Consider the following 27,501-nt stretch of genomic DNA (forward strand, 5'->3'; position numbering starts at 1 on the left):
GTTATTTAAAAATTGACAGGTTATTTAAAAAACTGCTTTAAGATTGGAATACATGCGGTAGCTAAGGAAAAGCAGTCGCCTAAGCCAAGAGCTGTTTCACAGTAAATGGTAGCATTTTAAGTTGTGCCTTAGAAAAAGGGAACCCTCTCTGTGCCAAATAACTAATGTGTCACTGAGCGTGAACAAGAGCACCAGCGCCTTGGCCATAGCCAAATCCTTTGGGGCCAAAGTTCTTTGCATAACAACCTGAAAAGACAAAGAGTAAACTATTAGTTCCATTCAACTATAAATATGGTGTTTTTAAAAATAAAATCAGGTGCATAGAATATTAGTTTACAATGTGCTTTTACAGTTGCTGATGTGTACCAATCTCCCTACGTGTGTATCTTGTGCAGATGTTACATAGAATATACATTATATAGAGATTTCTCACCATTCAATAAAGCTGTCTCATATGACAGTGACTGGAGCATACTGTCACTTACATTTTCATCTGCTTAAACTAAATCAGTGTGATAAATGACATTAAACTAGTGGCAATCCCATCTCCTTTTTCGATTTAAAATTACATATCTTACACCAGAACAATTCTAATATTCTACCTTACCTTTGCAATAGATTTCACCCTCCTTCTCTGTCAGAGTTGTTGATTCAAGACTTTTACCACACTTGGCACAGCGAAAACAATTTTTGTGCCAAGGCTAAAAAGAAAACAAACTATTTCAGACTTCTGTGTTTTATCATTTTCAGTAGATGCAAATCGTCTTTTTCATGGAGAAAATCTATGTAGTCACTAAGAGGTCTTGATACCAACTTGATGGCACATAATTAATCACTCTAGTCTTCTAGAGATAATTATGTTTTTCATGTTAGATAGCTTCTTTTTAGTAGAAAGCATTTACCACAGATACAGGTTTTCTTTTTTACGAAATTCATTTTAAAACCAATCCAATTCTAACAGGTCAAGGTCATCACTTTCAATTAAATCACCAAGCAAGTTCAAAATAGTTTGCCAGGGCATTTGCAAACTATTGCATGTCACCTTACCTTTCCAGCTCCTATTACTTTCTCAGCTGCATACACAGAGTCACCGCATCTGGAACATTTTTCTGCCCCTCCAAATTTCTGAGCAAATTTTGAAGTATTTGGACTTGTTGTCGGTCGATGAGAAGGTACGCTAGAATGAAAACTGCTGAAATGAGTGCCTTTCTGAATCAGCAACCAACAAGTAGGCTAGACTGAGCTCTCATTAACAGGGTGCAAAATCATGTTATTTCTTCCCCTAAGAGCAACTATAGCTTTACAAAGAACCACGGCAAAGGAAGGGTATATTGTTGAAGTCTAGCTGCCTTTATCGGCCCCAGGAGGGCCATAAGTTGACTTCAATTGTGACAAGAGAAAAAAGGAATCTTTAGATCTTGAGCAAAATGGGCGGCAAAGGATATAACACATTGATCTCTTGACATAGTTCAGTAAATCTTTCCTCAATTAGGTTGTTGTTGGCAAAATTTAGTGAAGACACATTTCCATTGTGATATCCTCTCTGGAAATCACTTTTTCCACATTAAAGCTTAGCTATATCACTGCATAACTTTTAGAAATGGTTTTGTTTTTTATTTTTGTATCAGTTTTTGTTCAGGTACTTAAATTGGATTCCATGCTTCAATTTAAATTATTTTATATAATACCATAATTGTGTACAGTATCAATATGTTTCAGACTTTTCTAAGATACTATCATGTTTCCAATTTTGAAATTCATTGGATTTACCAATTATAAGTTGAACAGGGAAACTCTTGAGCTCAATTCCACACTTAGAGAAGCTAAATTATGTATTCCTTCATCACTGAGTATATTCTGTATATTTTAGAAATGTATTCCTTCTTGATGTTCAGTTTTGTAAAATGTGAAGAAGCAATCCTGAAAGCAAACTATAAAACTTGCTTCTATTTAAATGTAACTCATAAAAATTCCAAATTCAACTTTCTGTTTGTTTTTTTTCCTTTTCTTTTATATCAGTTACAATTAGCATTTATCAAATGCTGATGAGGTGTCATGAACAGTTCTGTACTGTACTGTACTGTTCATGATACCTCATCAGTCAATTGTTTGAAATAATTAGAAGATACAAAAATTCAGCATCTTAACAATCTGCTAAGCTGAACAATTGTATCAACTTTGTTCTTAAAGACATTCTACAACCTCTGGCAAAGCCCAAGAGAATTTTGTCTCCATTAGGCTAAAATGAGAAAATTGATTACTGTAGATCACATCATTAAGTTACTTGATATAAGCATTGAATGCAATCAAACTAGTGAATAATTTCTCAAAATGATATTTAAAATGTAGATTTCTAAAATAGCGTGCCAAATGAGAACTGCATCTTGATGGAATAATTCTGTATTCTGCTAGCACATTTTTGTCAAGAGAATAAAGCTGAGTTAATAAGCTTTTTATTTCAAGTTGTCTAAATGGATCAAAATGACAATCTTGTGTATCATTAGCAGGAATGATGATCTATTTAAAAATTATATTCTTTTAAACCTGCCAAAGTTAGTCAGAGCTAAATGACTATCTGAAAGCATTCTTTTAACCATACATTTGTTCTGCAAAGTTAAGAGTCTGCATGAATCACACAGGAGATATGGAATACGAACTTGCAAAATACAACCTTATATCATTTTACATTCTGACCTTTGTTCTTTGAAGCTTAAGGTGGCAACTGTATAGCTCAATGCTAAATTTAGGTTCTTGAGATTTATAATCTTATAATCCACACTGCTCAAATTCTGGCAATTCATTGAAAAAAAGTTTCATAAGTACTTACTATATATATATATATATATGCTTATACTTCCTTGTTTCTCCCCATATATATGTTTATATATTATATAATCTTTTTGGGTGATGCTTGTGTATATTGTTATGACAAAATTAAATAAATAAATAGCAGGAACTGATCTTGGCAAAAATATAACCTTACTTTTTTGAGCTTTGCTCTCACAGGATGTAACAATCCATTACATACAAATAAAAAAAAACTGGCAATTTTCTAGAAACGCTGGTCTCTTGAACAGCCTCAGCTCATGAACGCTCAATACAGAACCAGAGTGATCTTTCCCCCCCCCCCCATTTTTATTTAAGGTGGTCTTGATAGTTTGTATTTAATAGGTAATACATCTAATGTCTCAAGATAGACCTAAGGCAAAGAGATGGCTATTTTCTACATCCAGTTATTTGCTACAGTTCAAACTGCAGCCAGCTAGAGGTAAATAACTGCTGTACCTACTTGTCATGCTTTATGCCAAGCCTTTCTCCTCTGTCCATGTTGAGAGTGCCTGCTCCTTGCCCATAGCCATATCCTTTGGGGCCATATTTTTTCCCATAACAAGACTTGCAGTATATTTCTTCATCATGCATGGCCACAGTTGTGCTATCCAGGTTTTTCCGGCATACCACTAAGGAAGAAATTAGATATGTTTATTACTAAAAGTAAGTTTCAGTAGCTATGTCTACTGAAAACTGAGGGGGCTGGTTCTTTGAATAACAGTATTGAATTCTGTTCTATTAATACGTTCTGTCCTCTTTGGCTTTTATGATTTGCATTTGCAGAAGGGAAACTTGACTAAATTTAATTTCATGAGGCTATGAAAGAAACATTTTTTTCTTTGTTTCAAACTTCATAGAACTATTTAAGTCAGTGCCAATAAGTTTAATCATGCAAGAGTTTCTAAGGACACATTACCTTTATAAAACATCTACAACTTTATGCCAAACAAGGACTGTTTTCCTAGCTCTTTCATTAATACTTTTGTATGAAACAGCTAAAATATATAGAGAGCCAATTTACACCCATGTCCATACTAGCTTATTACTTATTCCTCTTTTAGATGTATATTACTTGTTTAGTTGGCTGGGAAACAAGCAAGTATCTTAACATTAATGAGCAAATAAAAACAATCACTTTTATACAATCACCTATGGTTTGCATTATACACATTTTATGAAAATTACGAGTAATTTTCCATTTAGACTTGTTGAAAACAGTATTGCTTTGAGTATTTGATCAAAAATACTCTAGAATTCTAGATTCTAGAATAAATATAGTAGTGGACCATAATGGTTGCTCAGTAAATTAAGATTCCTGCACAACTAAGATTATAAACGCTGAAACATTGGCATCATAGTCAAACCAGATGTTAATGCAAATGAAGATCCATTCTAAATTTTCAAGCTAAGGGGATGGAAATAAGTGGTGTGAAAGAATTAACTCTTTATGGAATTAGATCTATCTCTGTCTCCTTTCCTCAATTAGGTTGTTGTTGGCAAAATTTAGTGAAGACACATTTCCATTGTGATATCCTCTCTGGAAATCACTTTTTCCACATTAAAGCTTAGCTATATCACTGCATAACTTTTAGAAATGGTTTTGTTTTTTATTTTTGTATCAGTTTTTGTTCAGGTACTTAAATTGGATTCCATGCTTCAATTTAAATTATTTTATATAATACCATAATTGTGTACAGTATCAATATGTTTCAGACTTTTCTAAGATACTATCATGTTTCCAATTTTGAAATTCATTGGATTTACCAATTATAAGTTGAACAGGGAAACTCTTGAGCTCAATTCCACACTTAGAGAAGCTAAATTATGTATTCCTTCATCACTGAGTATATTCTGTATATTTTAGAAATGTATTCCTTCTTGATGTTCAGTTTTGTAAAATGTGAAGAAGCAATCCTGAAAGCAAACTATAAAACTTGCTTCTATTTAAATGTAACTCATAAAAATTCCAAATTCAACTTTCTGTTTGTTTTTTTTCCTTTTCTTTTATATCAGTTACAATTAGCATTTATCAAATGCTGATGAGGTGTCATGAACAGTTCTGTACTGTACTGTACTGTTCATGATACCTCATCAGTCAGTGTTTGAAATAATTAGAAGATACAAAAATTCAGCATCTTAACAATCTGCTAAGCTGAACAATTGTATCAACTTTGTTCTTAAAGACATTCTACAACCTCTGGCAAAGCCCAAGAGAATTTTGTCTCCATTAGGCTAAAATGAGAAAATTGATTACTGTAGATCACATCATTAAGTTACTTGATATAAGCATTGAATGCAATCAAACTAGTGAATAATTTCTCAAAATGATATTTAAAATGTAGATTTCTAAAATAGCGTGCCAAATGAGAACTGCATCTTGATGGAATAATTCTGTATTCTGCTAGCACATTTTTGTCAAGAGAATAAAGCTGAGTTAATAAGCTTTTTATTTCAAGTTGTCTAAATGGATCAAAATGACAATCTTGTGTATCATTAGCAGGAATGATGATCTATTTAAAAATTATATTCTTTTAAACCTGCCAAAGTTAGTCAGAGCTAAATGACTATCTGAAAGCATTCTTTTAACCATACATTTGTTCTGCAAAGTTAAGAGTCTGCATGAATCACACAGGAGATATGGAATACGAACTTGCAAAATACAACCTTATATCATTTTACATTCTGACCTTTGTTCTTTGAAGCTTAAGGTGGCAACTGTATAGCTCAATGCTAAATTTAGGTTCTTGAGATTTATAATCTTATAATCCACACTGCTCAAATTCTGGCAATTCATTGAAAAAAAGTTTCATAAGTACTTACTACAAAGAAAGCAACATCTATGGAAGCTTCTCCCATCACACTGGACTTCTTCTGCATGGTACACTATTCTGCCGCAGGCTCCACATTTGTTTCCACCTCCCCAGTTTGGCATTTTGAGTCTGCAGAATAAATACCAACAATTAACAATAGAATAGAATAGAAATAGAATAGAACTTGATTGTCACTTTAAATGTACACTAATCAGCATACGTTAAAATGAAATTTAGTTGCATTCAGCTCTTACAAGATAACCATTATGCATATACGCCCCCCCCCCACCTATATGACACTGAGAAACATCACAGTCTAGTTCAAATGTATATAGGGGTGTGGAGGAAAAAGAATCCTGTGAATTTACAAGACAGACGGCATAGGGAGCAAAGCTGTTACAGAATCTAGTAGTCCTGCTATAAATACTTCGAAACCTCTTCCCAGAGGGGAGCCACAGAAACAGGCTATGAAGTGGGTTTGTGGGGTCTCTAACAATGCTTCAAGCTTTCAGCACATAGCTTAAAATGTGCCTTTCTGCCCTAACCCCCAAACATTATAATCCATGCTGTAAACTGGCTTAAAGAAGTGCTGACCATACTTCCAACCCTTATTCAGTCTCAGTAACAGAGAAAGTGGCTTCTGTCTACAAAAGACATTGAGGGAGGAGGGAAAGTGTTGATCAATACCTTTTCTGGTGCCAATCAATTACTGGCTGCTGAAAACCCACTTGATAGATGGGTAAAGATGAGTCCATGGGAGACAGAGGCTTTAGTTACATTTGCCCACACTGGTAGGTTGTCAATGGAAGAGTGGTAAATTTGTCTCCTATTCATTTGGAAGACTGGTAAACCTTTGTCATATGGTGAGTGCAAATGTTAGGATGAAGGAACAGTGCTGGATGAAGCTTCCAGCTATCCTACACTCAATTGTTCTTTCAGCACAGAGGCTCACCAGTATTACAGGCATCTGGTAGACATGTTTACTGTTCTTTCTGTTGCTTAAGTGAAAAATAATAGACTAGTCTGATAGTGAGGTTCAGTTTATGATTTACTTTTCCTGTAGAACTTATATAGAGGAGCTGCTAAGCAATGGTTGCTTAGATGTAAACATTATTGGAATATGGCTAGGATTAATAATTAATCCCAAATAAAACATATTCACCCATTTGTTGCATTGCAGCACATGCATAATTTAGTAGTAGCATGCCAGTAGTGCTATATTTTTGAGACTCTTAGATAACAGCATAGTTTTTTGCATTATGTAATGATTAAAAGGAAGTGAAAAATGACAAAGTGCTATATACTTCAAATACATGTACTTTTTCATAACTTTACATTAAAAATGATATATTTATCCTAGTTAGTTTTGTTCTTATCCTTATTTATCCTTATATTTTTGTTTTACAGTATTACTCTTCAAAAACTATTCAAAGTATGAGCCAAGACAGGCAAATGTGTTTCAAAATCTTAACATTAAAAGACTCCTACATTTCTGTTCTGGGAAGTCTCAGGGGGAAAATGGGGAGGAAGGAAGATTATAAATTGATTGACTGCCATTGTACAGAAATAATGGTAGAATTAAACAAGTTGGAATGGTGTAAAGACGGGGCTGCTCGGTAACCACTCCCGAAGGGAAAGGGTAGAAGAGGAGTAAAGAAGGAAGAAAGTATGTAAGTAGGTAGGTAGGTAGGAAAGAAGGAGGAGAAGAAAGGATAGGAGGAGAAGGAGGAGGAGAAGATAGAGGGTTAGAAAGGATGGTAGTGAGAAGTGGGGAAGAGGAGGGGAAGTAGAAAAGTGAGGAGAAGGATGGTGGGGAAAGTTGAAAGGATGAGAAGGGTAGAAAGGATTAAGGGAGGGAGTGGCGGTCGAGCAGCCCGGATTGAGCATAATTTGAGTATAGGATCGATTGTTGTATAAGTGATTGTATTGTACACTGGTTAAACTGTGGGAACTATTATGGAAAATAAAAAAATTTGTAAAGAAAAAAAAAGACTCCTAAAGATTAGCAGAAGCTGTTATTTGTTTTGACAACAAAGTAACCAAGAATTATAAACAAGTTTTACTTTCGTTTGCAACAGTAATTCATTGATATTATTACAAATAATTAAAACTGGTGTTCTTGCACATTTGCTGTTTTTATTAGGAATATTTGTTCCTTTTTTTGGCAAGATATCACAATCTCTCTAATTCTTCAGAGTCTAAGAATCTAGATATTTAACACTTTAGAGATCCCTTAATCCGCAGCAGTGTTTCACAACCTTGGCCACTTGAAGAAGTGTAGACCTCAACGCCGTTGAAGTCCATACCTCTTCAAGTGATCAAGGTTGAGAAATACTGATATACAGTATTCCCCGGATGGTTTATAAATGATTCCTTTCATTTCTGTGACACAGGCAAATGCATGTTAGATTTAGTGATCCAGTCTGTCTTGGTGTGTTTCAGAAAACTGCTCTTCATGAAACAATTTAGAAATACTATGATTGCTCCTTATGGTGTTTCACTGCAGAATCCATATTTATGTTTCACCTTTTAAAATTAATATAGTATGACAACTTGAAGAGTTTAACTTTAAATGCAGTTGACCCTCAAATTTCATGTAATACATCTAATAGCTTGATTTATATACAAGCTTCACACTTATAGTAATGTGTAGTCTGTTTCCATTTTAGACTTGCCTTTGGGTTTAGCATCATAAATGACTTGTCAGACTTTTCTGATTTAATCAGAAAATTGTTATCACCAAAAGCTTTCTATAAATAGGAAATATCCAAGTTGTAAGAGGCAACCAAGATGACAAATGCTTTAGTCAATGAACTATTACAATATTGTATCCAGGTTCCACGTTACCATTCACCTAAAAAGTCAAAGTCCAACAGCATTCTGTCAAGCAGCATTTAGTACAATTCTGCATGAAACAAAAGGACAGAATTGGAAACCCTTTCAGTGGCATACCTAGAATCCCTTAGAAGTATTTTTTTTTAAATTTTGTCTTTGGTGCTGCCTGATTCCAGACAACTCACAGTGTAAAAAACAAGACAAATACAACAAAATAAATAAAAATACAGAAAGGGAAACATAGAAGCAAATCCAGAAAACTTTATCACAGTTGTCATTATGTCTTATGACATAAGATAAATGTAAGATAAGATAAGCGTATCTAAGAAGAAGGTTCTATTCCCTGTATCCCCAGGCCTGGGAGAACATCAGAGCTTTTATAGCTTTCTGGTATACCATCATGGTGGGACCTGTCTGGATCTCAGGGAGAACCTCATTCCAGAGGACAGGTGCCACTTCAAAAAAAGTGTGCTTCCTGGGTGCCAGACTGAGAGGACCTAGCATGTGCCCACTCTGTTGGCTCCTACTAGCTGGACAGAAATCACAGGAGACAGGCAGTTCTTCAAATGACCAGGCCCTATGCATATAGAATATTATAAGTGATAATCAGCACTTTGATTTGCACTTGGAAGCATTCTGGCAAGCAGCTCACAAATCAGGAGTATTATGTAGGCATGCTGAGTAGGCCCAGCACTGTTCATTCTGCTGTATTAAGGGCCAGGTGAAATTTCCAAGTGATTTTCAAGGGCAATCTCCTGTTGTTTTGGATAATAAGATAGTAAGCATATAAATTTAATGAATAAGTAACAGTTGAGCCATGAGGCAACAAAGGTATCAGTGACCATCTATAGCTGTGATGAACCTATGGCACATATGCCAGAGGTGGCACGCAGCGCCCTCTCTGTGGGCACACGAGCCATCGTCCCAGTTCAGCTCCGACGTGTATGGACGCGCACCTCCTGCCAGTCACCTGGTCTTCAGGTCTCTGCCATGTATGCACGGGGGGACGGGGCATGCACAGGTGGCCGTGTGTGCATGTTTGGGGAGGGCAGGGTGCATGCAGGAGCCGAGCATGAATGCATGGGATGCACAAATACATGGGGGCTGCATGTACATTGGAGTTTGAGGGCACATGCATACATGCGTGCATGTGTACAATTACGCATTCGCACACATGAGCACATGCTTTGGACACTCAGTCCAGAAAAGGTTAGCTATCACTGGTCTATAGAGTGACCAGTGATTCAGGAAGGGTTGCAACTAGTGCACTACTTGAAGTTGTGCAATGTCTGCCTTGGCTATTGCTGCTCCTTGAACAGGAGTGGTAAGTCAAGGAATACCTCCAGATTGCAGATCACTTCTGAATGGGGAAGTGCAACTCAGCCAGAAGTGAGGATAGAAAAATCTCACTTTAGGTGATCCTAAGAATCATAGCCATTTGGTTTTAGTAGAATTGAGACAAGATCAATTCCTTCCCTACCAGGCCCACACATATTCCAGGCACTGAAACATTACTTCAACAACCTCACTTGGTTGTCCTGGAATTAAAAGATATTATTGGTTATCATCAAAATACTGAAATTAGACACTAAGATGGCAGATGCCCCAGCAGTTTCATGTGGATGTTAAACAAGAGGAGAAAACATTGAAACTTGTGGCATTCCATAAAGGTATGAGGAGCACACTCTTCCCCACCTCACCAACACTGACCGAAACAAGCCTTGAAGAAAAAAGAGAACCACTGCAATATGGTGCCTTCAATTCCCAAACCCCGGGGTCAGCCCAGGAGGATACCAGAATTGACAGTATCAAAAGCTGTTGAAATATGAAGGATAGATTCACTAACTGCTTTCCAGCTTTGCTCCAGATCAACAATATATGTGACCAAGACCACCTCTGTACTGAATCTCAGCCTGGAACTCAGATTTATTTATTTATTTATTTATTTTTTCATATTTATATACCGCCCTATCTCCCTAGGGACTCAGGGCGGTTCACAGGCAATTAAAAATACATATAAATACAAACTAAAATGACAATTAAAAAACTTATTCTATAGCCGAATTATTAAAAAACAGTATAAATAATAAAAACCCATTTAAAATCAGTAAATTTAAAATCTAATCCAGTCCCGCGCAGATGAATAAATGTGTTTTAAGCTCGCGATGAAAGGTTCGGAGGTCCGGAAGTTGACGAAGTCCTGGAGGGAGTTCGTTCCAGAGGGTGGGAGCCCCCACAGAGAAGGCCCTTCCCCTGGGTGTTGCCAGACGACACTGCCTAGCTGACGGCACCCTGAGGAGTCCCTCTCTGTGAGAGCGCACGGGTCGGTGAGAGGTATTCGGTAGCAGTAGGCGGTCCCGTAAAGATTAGAATGAATCTAGCTTTCTTCAGTTATCTGCAACCACACCATCTAGTCAACAACTGTCTCTAAGAAGCGAAGGTTGGTGACTAGAAGGTAATTGCTAGTTGGGTCCAAGATTAGTCTTTTGAAGATGAAACTTCTTCAAGGTGGAAGGCACCACTTCTTCTCTCAGAAAGGTTGACACTACCATGTACACCCCATTGCTTGGCTGCCTTAATGATCTCAGAGGGATTTGGGTCCAAGAATCAAGTGACCAAGAAATAGTGCAAGGGGCCCTTATCTGTTTCTTCAATACTTAATATCATACATTCATCCCAGATAATACCAGACTAAGCCCATAGCACTTCTGCCAGACACGCTTAGTTCGAGTCCAACACATTGCAGATTTGATTAACTTTAATTATCCAAAATAGTCTGTGGCCCCTGCCTGACAGAGAAAGGTCACCCTAAAAATGATTGCTTTTAATCTGACATACAATCATTTAACATTCTAGCATTTATTCATGTTTCGAAAAAGGAAGTTTTGAAAAATGTTATGAAAAATGACAAAACTGATTCTGGTCATACTTGAGTAGGATCTAAACTTTGGGATTAGCCCTCTAACTCAATCCTCAATGGTACAAAAAACACACAGCAATTAAATATGAAAGGTAACCTTGTAACATAGTGAGTCACCAGTTCAGTTCTTTATAGTTTAATAGATAAGAAATAACTAGGCTCAGATTTTACATCATGAGAAGAAAATGTACACATACCTGGAGAATGACAACACAGAAAGGCTGTGTTCACACAACACTCCGTACCCATGCTTAATGGAATTAATCAGATTTTCTAGGTTCTCACACCATACTGAACCATAAACTAATGACATTGAACCACAAACTGGTCAACACATTTTAACTTACAATATTTTGTGAATCCAGGCAAGAAAACATATTTATTTATTTATTTATTTATTTATTTTATTTTATTTTATACCGCCCTTCTCCCGAAGGACTCAGGGCGGTGTACAGGCATAATAAAAAACCAACAATACAATATACAGATTTAAAATACGATTTAAAAAACTTATTTAAATTAGCCCAGTGATTAAAATTTACCATACTAAAACCCCGTTTAAAATTAATAAATTTAAGATTAAAATCCCGATTTAAGCCAGCCCTGTCAGGATAAAAGGTGAGTCTTGAGTTCGCGACAAAATGTCCGAAGGTCAGGTATTTGGCGTAAACCCGGGGGAAGCTCGTTCCAGAGTGTTAGGCCCCCCCACAGAGAAGGCCCTTCCCCTGGGGGCCGCCAGCCGACATTGTTTGGCGGACGGCACCCTGAGAAGTCCCTCTCTGTGGGAGCGTACGGGTCGGTGGGAGGCGTATGGTAACAGCAGGCGGTCCCGTAAGTACCCATAAACTGTAAAACAATGCTTGAGAAAGAGAAAGGTTGATTACATCTGAAACAATATCTTACTAAGTATTTGTTATTGTTCAGACTTCACTACTTGCTGTTTTAAGGCATTTTGAAAGTACAGGTAGTCCTTGATGTATGACCACAATTGAGCCCAGAATTTATTTTGCTAAGTGAGAAATTTGTTAAGTGAGTTTTGCCCCATTTTACAACTTTTCTCGCTACATTTGTTAAATGAATAACTGCAATTGTTAAATTAGTAATATGGTTGTTAAGTGAATCTGGCTTCCCCATTGATTTTGTCTGTCAGGAGGTCACAAAAGGGGATCGTGTGACCCTAGGACACCACAACCATCATAAATATGAACCAGTTGTCAAGCATCCGGATATAAATCACAGGACCATGGGGATGTTGCAACAGTCATAAATGTGAAAAATGGCCATTCATTGCCACTGTAACTTCAAATGGTCACTAAATGAACTGTTGTAAGTCGAGGACTACCTGTACTATATTAAATATCTTTAATCTTTAGTCAATGACAATCTTCATTTTAAATTTTTATAATTATCTTAAATTTTAAAGCACACAACCTAATAATAGTGTATCACGTACCGGTACTTTGGCCCTAAATCTCAAAGGCTCTTTTAGAAAAGTAAATCGGTGCATGGCATTCCATAAATTGTAATGAGCTATAAAAGTATACATAGCTAATGTACTATATTTCTCTTAATATGGATTTTTATGTTATTCCATCTACTTCAAAAATGACTAGTTTACTAGTTCTATCTGCCTAAAAACGTGTTCAGGCCATGTTTTTTCCAAAGTTTGATAAAGTATTTCTATAATAGGATACTTTCATCATGATTGTAAAGCAAGATAAAATGTATTTACATACTACACAATTTTACCTTGAATATAACTCATCACAGTAAAGGCAAATAGGATAAAATAAATTTTAATAAAATATCTAAAATTAGCTTCTATTATCCAATCTTTTCCATGCTATTTAACCCTCCAGCCTATAAATTTTTTCTATAGCCCAATTTGGAGGCTGTAGAACAAGTTCTGTGAATCAGATAAGACGGCTACATAATTTTTGGGATCTACCGTAGGAAAGCAACAGCATTAGATTTTCCATCTTTCCTCATTTTACCTTTATGACAAAACCTGTGTGTTAAAGAGTAAAAATTCAATCTAAAAATAAAATAAAATAAAATAAATATTTTGATGGAAGAAATTATAAAACAGAATATATATTGCTTGTTTGAGACTATTCAAGATTTCCTGAGAAGTTTGTAAAAATTGCACAGACAAAAGTTAAACGAAACTATTTTGAAATATAGATGACAGCGTCAGATTTACAAATCCATCCAACAATGGACAGCCATTTTCAGTAAACATTTAAATTTTTTGTTATATTCTCAATGCGTTCTCATTCATTTTCAAGACAAGAATTTCCATTATTGCAACCTTTGAGGACAGGATAGTCAACATCAGCAAGCCAACCGTGTAGACCAAGAGTGTCAAACTCGTGTCGCCACAGTGGCACACCGTGACGTATATGGACTTTTTCCCCCTTCGCTAAACCGGGCGTGGGTGTGTCCAGCATGTGATGCATCCGGCTCATGGGCCGGAAGTTTGACAGCCCTGACATAGACTGTCAATGAATGTAATTAAGCTACATTACATGCATCAATTAGTTTTATATTAAGAGGTTTACCACTCATACTTTTACTAAGGATCATTTAATGTAAAAAAATCTCACAAAAGAGAAATATGGGAATCTCCAGCAGATAGGCTGCATTTTTTTAAAAAAGGACAGCTATCCTGTAATCACTTCCATTTTAAATTAATATTTAACCCCAGTGGGAATCCATTATAAACCAAGAAATCTCAAACATTTCCTTACTAGCACACCCACATGCACTAAAGAAGATGGTGTTTTATTGAACTTTTAACATGTCTATTCTCAATGATATAATCCAATATAATCTATATTATATGAGCAGTGTACCTTTTAATACCAATATGCTGGCAGACATAAACTTGATGAGCAACAGTTCATGAAAGTGGATGCCTTTTAATAAAAAGTTTGATTCTGAAAAGGTGTTACTAAACTCTCATTTTTTAGCTAGAGGCTAAAATTTCATATATAATCTCATAAGCAACAGAGTTTACGGCGATTTCATAAATGGGATCAAGCTAAATTAGAAGACAGAATAGCTCGGAGGTCTTTTAGTCCAACCCAGTGATCAAGCAGAAGACCCTATATACCATTCCAGACCAATGGTTTGTCCAATCTCTTCTTTAAATTTTTGTTTTTTCATTCCATTAAGCTATATATTCATAGCCTTCAGGTCAGGATACAATAGATTCCTTTAAGCAGATTACCACTTCTCAATTAAAAATGACATCCCCTAAGAGCTTGATCTAAGAGAGCTTGATCTAAAAGCCAACCAAAACAAAAGTTCAGCATCCTCTAGTCTAGAGCAAGTGGGGCCAGGGAGGACGCTGAGATCCTGCAAGCTTTTTTGGAAGGCAAGCTTGTAGGAAAAAAAAAAAAAGTTAAGCAAGACATCTGGGTTGAATGAGTTCCTTATTAGTACAATTAATGAAAGGTGGGAGCCGGAGAGAATGCAGGAAAAGGAAACAAAGACAATTACCTACTTAAGGGAGGAGACAGGATGTAGAAAGATCAATCCTAGACAAATCACGAAACTCCACAGACACTGATGTACAGAGGTTCTTTCAGCACCCACCCCGTACTTGGTTACGAGGGTGTCAGTCTTCCAAGCTAAATAAGTAATTCATTTCAGCAGACGCTTAAAAAAAAAACAACCCTCGCAAAACCTTCCATTTTGGAATAAGCACCTTTGGAAACGCCCCCGCTAGAGGTGGTCGCGTTTGACGGCCTTTTGCAAAGGCGATTCCGTCATTGCCACCGGTCTGAGCCGAGCGAAGCCTCCCCGCAGAATCCCTGGGATTGGCCAGGCGGGTGGCAACTAATTTCAGGAGCCTCCAAGCAGAGCTAAGGCACAAAAGCGAAAGATGGTCGAGGCGGCTGAGAAAAGCAAATCGCGGGGAAAATCCCGGCATTGTTCCACTGGCTTCTCTATGTAGCGCGCTACGCGCACCTCACTTCGCCACTTACCTGCCGGTTGCCGCGAGAGGCCCACCCCCGTAACTCAGCTGCGGGTCTCGAATAAACGAAGCTTAGAGCCTCCTTGGTGGCTGTTTATAGGCTTTCGCAAGGAGGTGGAGCAATCGGACGGCTTCTCCAACCGAGTCCCCGCCTCCTCCTGACGTTCGCCAGCTGCAGTAAAACAATTCTCTCGTGCTGTCTTTCGTGGTCTTAGTGGCTTTGGGTCGCCTTTTTTTGTTTGGCCGCTTCGTATGTCCCCTCTGGAAGGCCACCCCGCTTGCATTTCATCAGAAGAGTAGGCAATCTTGGAATTCAATAATCTTGGGTAAACTTGAAATATGAAATCCCTAGCTAGAAATATTTCTAGATATTCTCTCAGCATCCCAAATAGGAATATATTTAATAAAGGCTATTTGGCAGTGGTGGGATTCAAGTAACTTAACAACCGGTTCTCTGCCCTAATGATTTCTTCCAACAACCACTTTGCCAAACTGCTCAGAAAGTTAACAATCGGTTCTCCCAAAGTGATGCGAACTGGCTGAATCCCACCACTGGTATTTGGGATATACTGGTAAGCTTGTATTTATCTTTGAACAGTGATGGAATACGGAGATTGCACTAATTATTAGAAAGCAATTACAAGGAAGGGGGATATAAACTTCTTAGTTGTATTTAGCAATGATAAAGTAGACCATAACCTACTACTAGATAAAGTAGAAAAATGTGGGTTAGACAGCACCACCACCAGATGGATTTGTAACTGCCTGACCAACCGCACTCAACGTGTAGTCCTCAATGGAACTACATGCACAGGGAGGGAAGTATGTAGTGGCGTACCCCAAGGCTCTGTTTTAGGCCCAGTATTCTTCAACATCTTCATCAATGACTTGGACAAGAGGATAGATGGGGAACTCATCAAATTTGCAGATGACACCAAGCTGGCAGGAATAGCCAACACTCCAGAAGATAGGCTCAAGATACAGAAGGATCTTGACAGACTTGAACATTGGGCGCTAACTAACAAAATGAAATTCAACAGTGAAAAAAGTAAGGTTCTACATTTAGGCAAAAAACCCAAAATGTACAGATACCGTATATGTGGTACCTTGCTCAATAGTAGTAACTGTGAGAGGGATCTTGGAGTCCTAGTGGACAACCATTTAGATATGAGCCAGCAATGTGCAGCAGCTAATACAGTTCTGGGCTGCATAAACAGGGGGATAGAATCAAGATCACATGAAGTGTTAATACCACTTTATAATGCCTTGGTAAGGCCACACTTGGAATATTGCATTCAGTTTTGGTTGCCACGATGTAAAAAAAAATGTTGAGATTCTAGAAAGAGTGCAGAGAAGAGCAACAAAGATGATTAGGGGACTGGAGGCTAAAACATATGAAGAACAGTTGCAGGAACTCAGTATGTCTAGTTTAATGAAAAGAAGGACTAGGGGAGACATGATAGCAGTGTTCCAATATCTCAGGAGTTGCCACAAAGAAGAGGGAGTCAAACTATTCTCCAAAGCACCTGAGGGTAGAACAAGAAGCAATGGGTGGAAACTAATCTAGGAGAAAAGCAACAATATATACTTCCTTGTTTCTCCCCATATATATGTTTATATATTATATAATCTTTTTGTGTGATGCTTGTGTATATTGTTATGACAAAATCAAATAAATAAATAAATAAAAACTTAGAACTAAGGAGAAATTTCCTGACAGAACAATTAATAAGTGGAACAATTTGCCTGCAGAAGTTGTGAATGCTCCAACACTGGAAATTTTTAAGAAAATGTTGGATAACCATTTGTCTGAAATGGTGTAAGGTTTCCTGCCTGGGCAGGGGGTTGGACTAGAAGATCTCCAAGGTCCCTTCCAACTCTGTTATTATGAAATTATGAAATGTCCATTGTGACAATCAGGTCCTGAACACAGATAGATCTTTAACTTAACCATTACAGCCTTCCTTCCTTCCTTCCTTTTATTTATTTTTTGTTCTATGTATTGCCTGCCTTGGAAGTGTATATGGTATCAACCATTATTTATTTCCATAGTCCTAAATCAGATTAAAGAAGTAAAGATCACTCCACCTAGTGAACATCATTATCAAAACAGCATTACTTGAAGTGCCACTATGCCTTCATCTATCCACAATATCCCCAGTTAAAAAGTTTCTCTTATCCTGGCTTGCTCCATGTCAGAACATGGAAAGCCACTGTAGCATATTAACCAAGTTGTATGTCCTGCTACCCCTCATCCACAATGGACATATCTCAACCTACATGAGAAACTATAAACTGCCATTTTGGTCTGCAGAACTAAAAACAAAGCTGCTCATTGACTGTTCAACTGGAACCGTTATACAATCTTGTGGTAGAGAACAACCTGCATTGGTTCACTTTATACAAATGTTAAGTGTGCCTCTTGGCAGCCCATGGTTATGAGGGCTGGGATGGCCTCCCTATACAGTAGAACCTCTGGTCATGACCATATTTTGTTCCATAACTTTGGTCGCAACCTGATTTGGTCATGATCCGAACCTAATTTTGAAAATTTGGTGCTTACAAAAAAATAGTGCAGAAGAAAAAATTGGCTATGAAAATTTTTTTGGTGAATTTTTTGGTTGGAACCCGATTTGGTTTGTGACCAGATATATTTCCTTCATCCCAAGTAAACTTTTCTAGTTAAATGTGAGTTCATGGTGGCTCCCCCATACCCCATTCTTGGCCTTAAGCTTTTTAAAAGATTTTTTTTAGTTATAATTAAAACACAGAACTTTCATTGTGGTCTTTGGAAAATGGCAACTATTAGCAAGATTATTTTTCTCCCCCTGAGAAAAAATTTGCCTTATTATTTTACAAGTCTTTTGCTAATTATAATTTAATTTAGTTTTGTGAAACATAAGTCTCTATCCATACTAGATTAAAGATTTGCAACAGAGAATTGGTTTTATATTCTTCCTTGACTATACATTCAGAAAAATACTTTCCTGTAGCAAAGCTGCCTTCTTAATTAGACTAAAAAGCATTAATTCAGTTTGCAAGGGGAGTGCCAGTTGAACTTTTGAGGATCAGTGTTTGTATCAGCTGAGTAGTACTTCGAAACACAAGGCTCTCTTTGTTTTGTTTTGTCATTTAGGCATAACTTCCAAATAACACTGTAATAGAAAACCATTGTTTTGATTTGAAGGTAGGCTTTCAATTACTTTCTATTTTTCTGTTGTAAGTTTGAATTGTAAAGTTCCAAATATGCATAGTATATACACAATTGCATACTTTAAAGTTAGCCAGTTTAAAATTAATATTCAAAAAAATAAATATTGTATAATTCAAAGGTCCAAAATGAAGCTGTTCATTAGTAATCATCAGCCAGGGTCAATAGGAACCAGTGTAAGGACCAGAGCCTTAAATCAAGAAGTTTTAAAAAAATAAATATTGGAAATTAGTGAATAGGGCTTACTTACGAATAAGGCTTATAGAAGTTTGTTGACAATTGGAAAGGGCATTGCTTTTTAATATAAATCAGCATTCTTAAACATGGTACTCTTATACTGAATTATATTTCTTTCTTTCAAAATTCCTGTCCGTCAGAGCTATTTGCCATACATTCTACAGATTGTAAATATTGAAAATCCTGCATTTGTGCTGGATACCAGTTTGGAGAAAATGTAGATTGGGTTCACACATCTTATTGAGTTATAATATTATTTGTTTGATCTGGGCCTAGTCTCTTTATTTATAAATGATGATTTATGAAAGCTTGTAGATATAGGACTACAACTAGGAAAACTCAGGTTTAGGACAAGAAGCTAATAATAATGCTTTTGGGATAGTCATTATCTCTAATCCATACATCTCACAGGGTTTCTGATGGAAAAAAATTAGAGGAAGAAGTGTTAGGTTTTCTTTACTTCCAGAGTAAAAGTGATGTAAGAGAAAAATAATAATATGTGAACTTAATCAATTGTAGTTTATTCTCTATATAACAATTTCAGTATGATTTTAAAGTTCATCAATTAATGTGATGTTGTGATTGTAAGGTACTTGAATGTTGTATTGCACAGTCTTTGATTAACTTGCCGTATATCTAATTACTTAAAAATTGTGCTAAAATTTCTGCTGTGGAAATGTGTAATAAGAAATTTGAAGAATTTTAAATTGGCATTGGCTCCAGATTGTCTTACAGTTTTGCTTATATTAATATGGCACTCCTTATATGTATTTAATTTCCTCCATGAACTATTATGTATGATAACAGTGTCTAATGAGTTTAAAGGGACTCTTAATATAACCTTAAAAGTGAGTGATTACATAATGTCTAGTCAGCAAAGTCTACAGTCTTATTATGAAAGTGGTTGTTCATTAGATAGGTGAACATAGAAGTTTTTTTTTAAAAAACCTTTAAGCAATTACAAAAACCACAATCAGAAACATAAGATCTCTTTTTTAAAGCAAGTTTCTTTTACTCATAGTTATGACTATATGGAGGTGTTAAGCAGATGTATCTAAAGCAAGGACAAAATACACAGTTTCAATGTAGTCCTAAATGTAATTAGTGAAAATGTGCAATACAAACCACTGATTGCTGATGCTTCTTTTCCCTGGTCATCAGTATGACATGCTATATTTTTCCAAGGAAATCTGAGCCAAGATAGACCTTTTTATTTTTGCCATTTCTAGGCTGTTTTAATGGGCTATTCAGATTCTTCTTTTCTAGCTTTCTGAATAATACCACATGAAAGTGCTGTGTTGTTGCAGCCAACTAGAGCTGCAGGTACAACTGAGCAGAAAAGAAATGTGGCTGTTCACCACCACTAAATAAACTGACCTTTTATGTGCACTGAGAGCATATCCACCAAGACAAATTCCTTGTGTGTCCAATCACACTTGGCCAATAAAAATTCTATTCTATTCTATTCTATTCTATTCTATTCTATTCTATTCTATTCTATTCTATTCTATTCTAAAGATATAATCAATGGAGAAGGAATAGAAGAAGAGAGAGGCTAGAAACAGAAGAGAACAAACAAACCTTTGCTAGACAAGTTTTAAAAAAGGCCAGGTAGGAAATTTGGGATGAATCTATGAAGAGATTCATCATTCTTAGATAATAATAATAAACTTTCCTCATGCGCCAGAATGAAGGCTGTAACAATTGAAGTCCCATCATCTGCTGTATATATCATCCCAAACTAATGTTTATCTCAGGCAAGACTTTTTTGCCCTAATACTTAAACACCTGTGGAACTTTTTTAAATCATTACCCCACATAGGTCATTCAGTTTTTATAGTGTTTGTAATTGCATCATTCTCCTTGCCTCCACTACAGTGCTGAGAGACAACAACTTTGTACCTAGTGGGCTACTTGTTAAAACACAGCCCTGGTAATAGTCCCCTCTCCCTGAATAGTAGAAGAATGACAAAGACACTAAGAATTTCTTAAATACCGATGACAATCTGTTATCAACATTTGCTCAGTAATTGTCCCCAGCAATGCCACTTATAAAAAACATGGTTATGTCACACAATGACAGCATCCTCAGACAGACAGAGAGCATAGATTAAATTTCTCTTCAACTGGAAAAACTATATATAGAAAAGTAAAGTCAAACTGTGCCTGAATTCTGATTTGACTTAGAATGTTTAAACTAATCAGAGAGAGAGAAGAAAAAAATAGTGGTATTACATGCCAGGAAGCCCTGGATTAGTGCTGAAAGAGAACAATTTAAAACATGCAATTCTTTGCCATAGGCTATGCTTATTATCTACCTGTCAATCTACTTGTACTTGGCGTGGCCTTTTACAGAATACAAGTCCCTGTTCCTGAGAACTTTTAGTTTTCTGAGAGCTTACAAAGTTAATATAAGTAGTGTTTGCTTAGCAGTAGTAATAGCAACAATACTTAGACCTTTATCCCACCCCATAGTGCTTTACAGCACTCTCTGGGCAGTTTACAATGTAAACACATTACCCACAACAATCTGGGTCCTCATTTTACTGATCTCGGAAGGATGAAAGGCTAAATCAAACCTCAAGCCCAGTCAGTTTAAACTCCAAGCTGTGGACATACTGCATTTTAAGTATTGCAGTTAAATACTTAAGTACTTAAGTACTACAAAAACATATGGACTACCAACCTTGTTCAAGGAAAAGCAATAAATGCAATCTACATAGACTTCTGCAAAGCTTTTGATTCAGTAGTACATGATAAACTACTCCTCAAACTAAAATCCTACGGCATTTCGGGACCTCTTCACAATTGGATAAAAGCCTTCCTGTCAAACAGACAATAAGTAGTCAAAATTGGCAACGCTATATCAAATCCTGTTTCTGTCAAAAGTGGCGTTCCCCAAGGTAGCATTCTTGGACCAACACTCTTCATACTATACATAAATGATCTCTGTGACCTCATCTCAAGTTATTGTGTTCTCTTTGCTGACGATGTCAAACTATTTAATACCACTAATAATACTTCTACCTTTCAAGAAGACCTCGACTTAATTTCCGACTGGTCTAAAACTTGGCAACTCCAAATCTCAACCAGCAAAGGCTCAGTCTTACATATTGGAAAAAAGAACCCTAACATCAAGTACAAACTTGATGGACATTACCTTACTGACGACCCCCACCCTGTTAAAGATCTTGGAGTTCTCATATCAAATGACCTTAATGCCAAAGCCCACTGCAACTACATAGCAAAAAAGGCCCTAAGAGTTGTAAACCTAATTTTACGCAGCTTCTTTTCTAAAAACTCTACACTACTAACTAGAGCATACAAAACATTTACCAGACCTATTACAGCTCATCCGTCTGGAACCCATACCCTGTCTCTGACATAAATACAATAGAAATATTGAAATATCCAGAAATATTTTACTAGAAGAGTTCTTCACTCCTCTGAAAACAACAAAATACCTTATACCAACAGATTTGAAATCCTGGGATTAGAAAACTTACAACTCCATCGACTTCGACATGACCTGTGTTTAACACACAAAAACATCTATTGCAATATCCTTCCTATAAAAGACTACTTCAGCTTCAATTGCAATATTACAAGAGCAAAAAATAGATTCAAGCTAAATGTCAACCGCTTCAAACTTGATTGCAGAAAATATGACTTCTGTAACAGAGTTGTTAATGCTTGGAACTCACTACCTGACTCCATAGTCTCTACTCAAAATCCCAAAATCTTCAACCAAAAACTGTCTACTATTGACCTCACCCCATTCCTAAGGGGACTATAAGGGGCCTGCATAAGAGCACAAAAGTGCCTACCGTTCCTGTCCTATTGTTCCCTTCATTATATCAAATTAATATAGTTGATGCATATTTTTTTTACACACACACACACACACACACATATATATATATATATATATATATATATATATATATATATATATATATATATATATATATATATATATATTTCTTCAAGTTGTTTTATCTATGACAATTGTTTGTGTATACTGTTGTGACAAAAAGAAATTAAAAATAATGATAATTGGGACAAGGAAGTCCACATATATCAAATGAAATTTTACACATACACACACACACACACACACACTGAAAGTATAGAAATACATTGACATGCAGGCAGAACAAAGCTTTTTTTTAAAAAAAAAAAACCCTTTCTTAACTGCTCTATTATTTTTTAATGTCTTTTAGAACCTTACCACAAATTTTGTAACTACACAATGATTACAATACTTGTATAACTAGAAGCTTGCTAATTGCTAACTTGCATATTTTTAAATTACTATTTTAAAGTACCAAAGGGATAGCGTGGAAAAGTCCAGAGAAAAGTGTGGTAAGTGAAACCCCTTCCCTGCATTTTTCTGGACAATTCTACTGAAATATGTTCACTTTAATAAGAAATATATATGGACAGCTGTATAAATAGCAATAGCACTTAGACTTACCATATATACTGCTTCACAGTGCTTCACTTAGAGACCATACTGCTCTCTAAGTGGTTTACATATTGCCTCCAACAACCTGGGTCCTCGTTTTACCAACCTCGACAGGATGGAAGGCTGAGTCAAACTTAAGCCACTAAGATTCGAACTGTCAAACCCCTGGCAGCCACAGTCAACAGAAGTCGCCAAAGAGTGACTTGTGTCCTTGCTTGCTTTGTTTTTGTCCAATGCTCTTGTTCTTGCTCTGGTGTTTTGAGCTTCTTATCTGAAAACAACAAGGTGGTCACTTAAGTCCCGGTTTTATTATTTTCTATACATGAGGAATAAATGTTTTCTTTTAAAAAAAGAATACTGCATTACAAAGGATTGAAATAAAAACTAATAAATCCAACCTAAGATAAAGCTGGGTTTATTGGGGGGAATGGCTAAAAATGTTTTTCAAAATAATAGACAAATTATAAAAATGTTTTAAAAATTAACATATCAATCAATATGCAAAAATACCCTCCTTTTTTGAATTAGGTACAATCAATATTTCATTTTTGTTTTACCCAATCCTCCAACTTAACTTTTTTGATTGTTTTGACAAATAAACTAATATTTCCCTTGTCCTATTACAGGTAGTTATTGTTTTATGACCACAATTGAAGCCAAACTTCCTGTTGCTAAATGGAACATTTGGTAAGTGAGGTTTGTCTCATTTTATGACACAGTTAAGTGAATCACTGCAGTTGTTAAATTAGTAACATAGTTGTTAAGTGAATCTGGATTCCCCATTACTCTACTTGCCAGAAGGTCACAAAAGATGCCCATATGACTCTGGGGCAATGCAAGCATCATAAATATGAAGTTAGTTGCCAAGCATCTGAATTTTGATCACGTGACCATGGGAATACTGCAATGGTCGTAAGTGTGAAAAACAGTCATAAATCACTTTTTTCAGTGTTGTTGTTACTTTGAATGGACACTAAAAGAACTGTTGTAAGTAGAGGACTATCTGTATACTACAGGAGAATAACTTTAAATGGTTCATTTTTGTTTTGCAAAGACAGTACACAGAAGAGTTTTTATTTCTAATTCAGAATTCTGCTTGCTTGCCTCAAATCATTTGAGGTTCACCTCAAAATCTGGATGGCCCCTATCCTGCTGGCATTCTGAAGAGCCATAATGAGAAGAAGTGACCACAGAATTATGAAAACAACAGATTCTTAGTCCACCATGTTAAACAGCCTGGGAAAAAGAAATGAAAAAAGTTTCAAAGAAACCCATCCTTAAAGGTAAAGGTAAAGGTAAAGGTTCCCCTCACACATATGTGCTAGTCGTTCCCAACTCCAGGGGACAGTGCTTATCTTCTTTTCAAAGCCGAAGAGCCAGCGCTGTCCAAAGACGTCTCCGTGGTTATGTGGCCGACATGACTAAATGCCAAAGGTACATGGAAAGCTGTTACCTTCCCACCAAAGGTGGTCCCTATTTTTCTACTTGCATTTTTTATGTGCTTTCAAACTGCTAGCTTGGCAGAAGCTGGAACAAGTAACGGAAGCTCATTCCGTTACGTGGCACTAGGGATTCGAATCACTGAACTGCCGACCTTTTGATCTACAAGCATTGTGTAGCTGTAACCTGAGTCTAGCTGTTATACATACAATTTCTATATTTATTTCTCTACAAAGATATGTGTTTTGTTAATTCCATAAAGTTAATTTTTATTAATTGAATTGATACATTCCAACTTTGATATATTGTTATTAAAATTATCTCATCCCAATGTTGCGCTTTGATTTTATTAGCAAGCTATGGCTCAATTCTACAGGAAGCTGGCAGAGCTGTTATTTGGTGCCTCAGTTATTCTTCCCGAAGGAGGAAATAAAATGTGTCACTATGGATTTTGCAAAAAAATAAAACAAAACTCTCCATCACCTTCACTGTACAATATTTTGTGAATACTTGCTAGTTGTGAAAATGGGAGTATTTGACTTATGCAAACACATGTATACTAGCTTTAGTCTTTAAGATTATTTAGCATTCTATTTTTTTCATTCCTGTGCTCAGGGTTTTACCTTCCTTTGAGCCAAAATTAAAAGCTGTTTTTCATTGCTGAGAGGATTAAGACATTACATGAGGCTATAATGTGGCTGCTGGTTTGTTGTTTAATGAGACATGTCAATCTAATCAATTGTAGTTTGTTCCACGAAGTATACTTAAACAAAACATAGCTTAACAATGATTTCTGAACCAAGCAACGCATTGATTAATGCAATTTGTAAACCAAGTCCTTGTTTCTTCTCTAGTAACTGTTATTCCATAGTATGTAGCGATTCCTCTAATTTATTTTTAAATATCCTGATAACCGTGTGATATTAAAACATAGATTTTGGATTGTGTTTGAAATCCTATGCATGCTTTCATGAATTGTTCACCCACTGGATCAATGACATTTCCAAATTAACACGCATAGAGTTCTGTCATAACTAGTGCCCTTCAGATAATTGAATTTCAGCTCCAGGAATTCCAGCTAGTGTTGTGTTTGATCAGGGGTATCAAAGTGGTGGCCTGTGGGCCGGATGCATCATGTGCAGGCCATGCCCACCCCAACTTCGCAAAGGCAAAAAACATCGTAATACATTGTATTACAGGATGTCATGTAATACAATCAAGTGTGACACTTGTGTAATAACAACAACAACAACAACAACAACAACAACAACAACAACAACAGAGTTGGAAGGGATCTTGGAGATCTTCTAGTCCAACCCCCTGCCCAGGCAGGAAACCCTACACCATTTCAGACAAATGGTTATCCAACATTTTCTTAAAAATTTCCAGTGTTGGAGCATTTACAACTTTTGCAGGCAAGTTGTTTCACTTATTGATTGCTCTAACTGTCAGGAAATTTCTCCTTAGTTCTAAGTTGCTTCTCTCCTTGATTAGTTTCCACCCATTTGCTTCTTGTTCTACCCTCAGGTGCTTTGGAGAATAGTTTGACTCCCTCTTCTTTGTGGCAACCCCTGAGATATTGGAACACTGCTATCATGTCTCCCCTAGTCCTTCTTTTTGTTAAACTAGACATACCCAGTTCCTGCAACCGTTCTTCATATGTTTTAGTCTCCAGTCGCCTAATCGTCTTTGTTGTTCTTCTCTGCACTCTTTCTAGAGTCTCAACATCTTTTTTACATCGTGGCGACCAAAACTGAATGCAATATTCCAAGTGTGGCCTTACCAAGGCATTATAAAGTGGTATTAACACTTCATGTGATCTTGATTCTATCCCTCTGTTTATGCAGCCAAGAACTGTGTTGGCTTTTTTGGCAGCTGCTGCACACTGCTGGCTCATATCTAAATGGTTGTCCACTAAGACTCCAAGATCCCTCTCACAGTTACTACTATTGAGCAAGGTACCACATATACGGTACCTGTGCATTTTATTTTTTTGGCCTGAATGTAGAACCTTACTTTTTTCACTGTTGAATTTCATTTTGTTAGATAGCACCCAATGCTCTAGTTTGTCAAGATCTTTCTGTATCTTGAGCCTATCTTCTGGAGTGTTGGCTATTCCTGCCAGCTTGGTGTCATCTGCAAATTTGATGAGTTCCCCATCTATCCTCTTGTCCAAGTCATTGATGAAGATGTTGAAGAGTACTGGGCCTAAAACAGAGCCTTGCGGCACTCCACTGCATACTTCCCTCCATGTGGATGTAGTTCCGTTGAGGACTACACGTTGAGTGCGGTTGGTCAGGCAGTTACGAATCCATCTGGTGGTGGTGCTGTCTAACCCACATTTTTCTACTTTATCCAGTAGTAGGTTATGGTCCACTTTATCAAATGCTTTACTGAAGTCCAAGTAAATTATATCGACAGCATTCCTCTGGTCTACTAATTTTGTCACTTTGTCAAAGAATGCAATAAGATTAGTCTGGCATGATCTGTTTTTGACAAACCCATGTTGGCTTTTGGTTATTACTTTGTTTGCTTCTAGGTGTTCAGTGATTCGTTTCTTGATTATCTTTTTCAGAATCTTCCCTGGTATTGAGGTCAGGCTGATAGGTCTATAGTTTCCTGGATCTGTTTTTTTTCCCTTTTTGAAGATGGGAACTACATCAGCTCTTTTCCAGTCCTCTGGAAGCTCCAGGATCATTGAAAGATATAGTTCAGTGGTTCTGAGATTTCATCTGCCAGTTTCTTCAGAACCCTGGGGTGTAATCCATC

At 36.6% G+C, this 27,501-nt stretch overlaps 1 protein-coding gene across 3 annotated transcripts; it reads right to left on the reverse strand.

Annotated features, from left to right (window-relative positions):
• LOC131202320 (cysteine and glycine-rich protein 2) lies at nucleotides 1–15,529 on the reverse strand. Of its 3 annotated transcripts, none has more exons than XM_058191196.1 (6): nucleotides 15,387–15,529; nucleotides 5,650–5,768; nucleotides 3,290–3,458; nucleotides 1,048–1,177; nucleotides 608–701; nucleotides 1–246 (listed from the first exon to the last, which is right to left on the reverse strand). In XM_058191196.1, exons 2-6 carry the CDS (start codon nucleotides 5,759–5,761, stop codon nucleotides 170–172), a joined length of 582 nt encoding a protein of 193 aa, XP_058047179.1. In that variant the 5' UTR covers nucleotides 5,762–5,768; nucleotides 15,387–15,529; the 3' UTR covers nucleotides 1–169. The 3 variants fall into 3 exon arrangements, with proteins under 3 accessions (XP_058047179.1, XP_058047177.1, XP_058047178.1); XM_058191194.1 differs by having other exon boundaries at nucleotides 1,048–1,189; XM_058191195.1 differs by lacking the exon at nucleotides 15,387–15,529 and adding an exon at nucleotides 14,903–15,037 and having other exon boundaries at nucleotides 1,048–1,189.
• Nucleotides 15,530–27,501: the final 11,972 nt, after the last annotated feature.

Source organism: Ahaetulla prasina, chromosome 7 (genome assembly GCF_028640845.1).
Source record: "Ahaetulla prasina isolate Xishuangbanna chromosome 7, ASM2864084v1, whole genome shotgun sequence".
NCBI classification, from domain to species: domain Eukaryota; kingdom Metazoa; phylum Chordata; class Lepidosauria; order Squamata; family Colubridae; genus Ahaetulla; species Ahaetulla prasina.

Bases quoted from the DNA above. Each gene is read 5' to 3' on its own strand.
- LOC131202320 (XM_058191194.1), bottom strand. From the start codon at position 5,761: ATGCCAAACTGGGGAGGTGGAAACAAATGTGGAGCCTGCGGCAGAATA. The intron at 702-1,047 runs GTAAGGTGACAT...TTTTCTTTTTAG, and splicing joins AAGTAATAGGAGCTGGAAAG to CCTTGGCACAAAAATTGTTT. The intron at 247-607 runs GTAAGGTAGAAT...TTGTCTTTTCAG, and splicing joins GGGTGAAATCTATTGCAAAG to GTTGTTATGCAAAGAACTTT.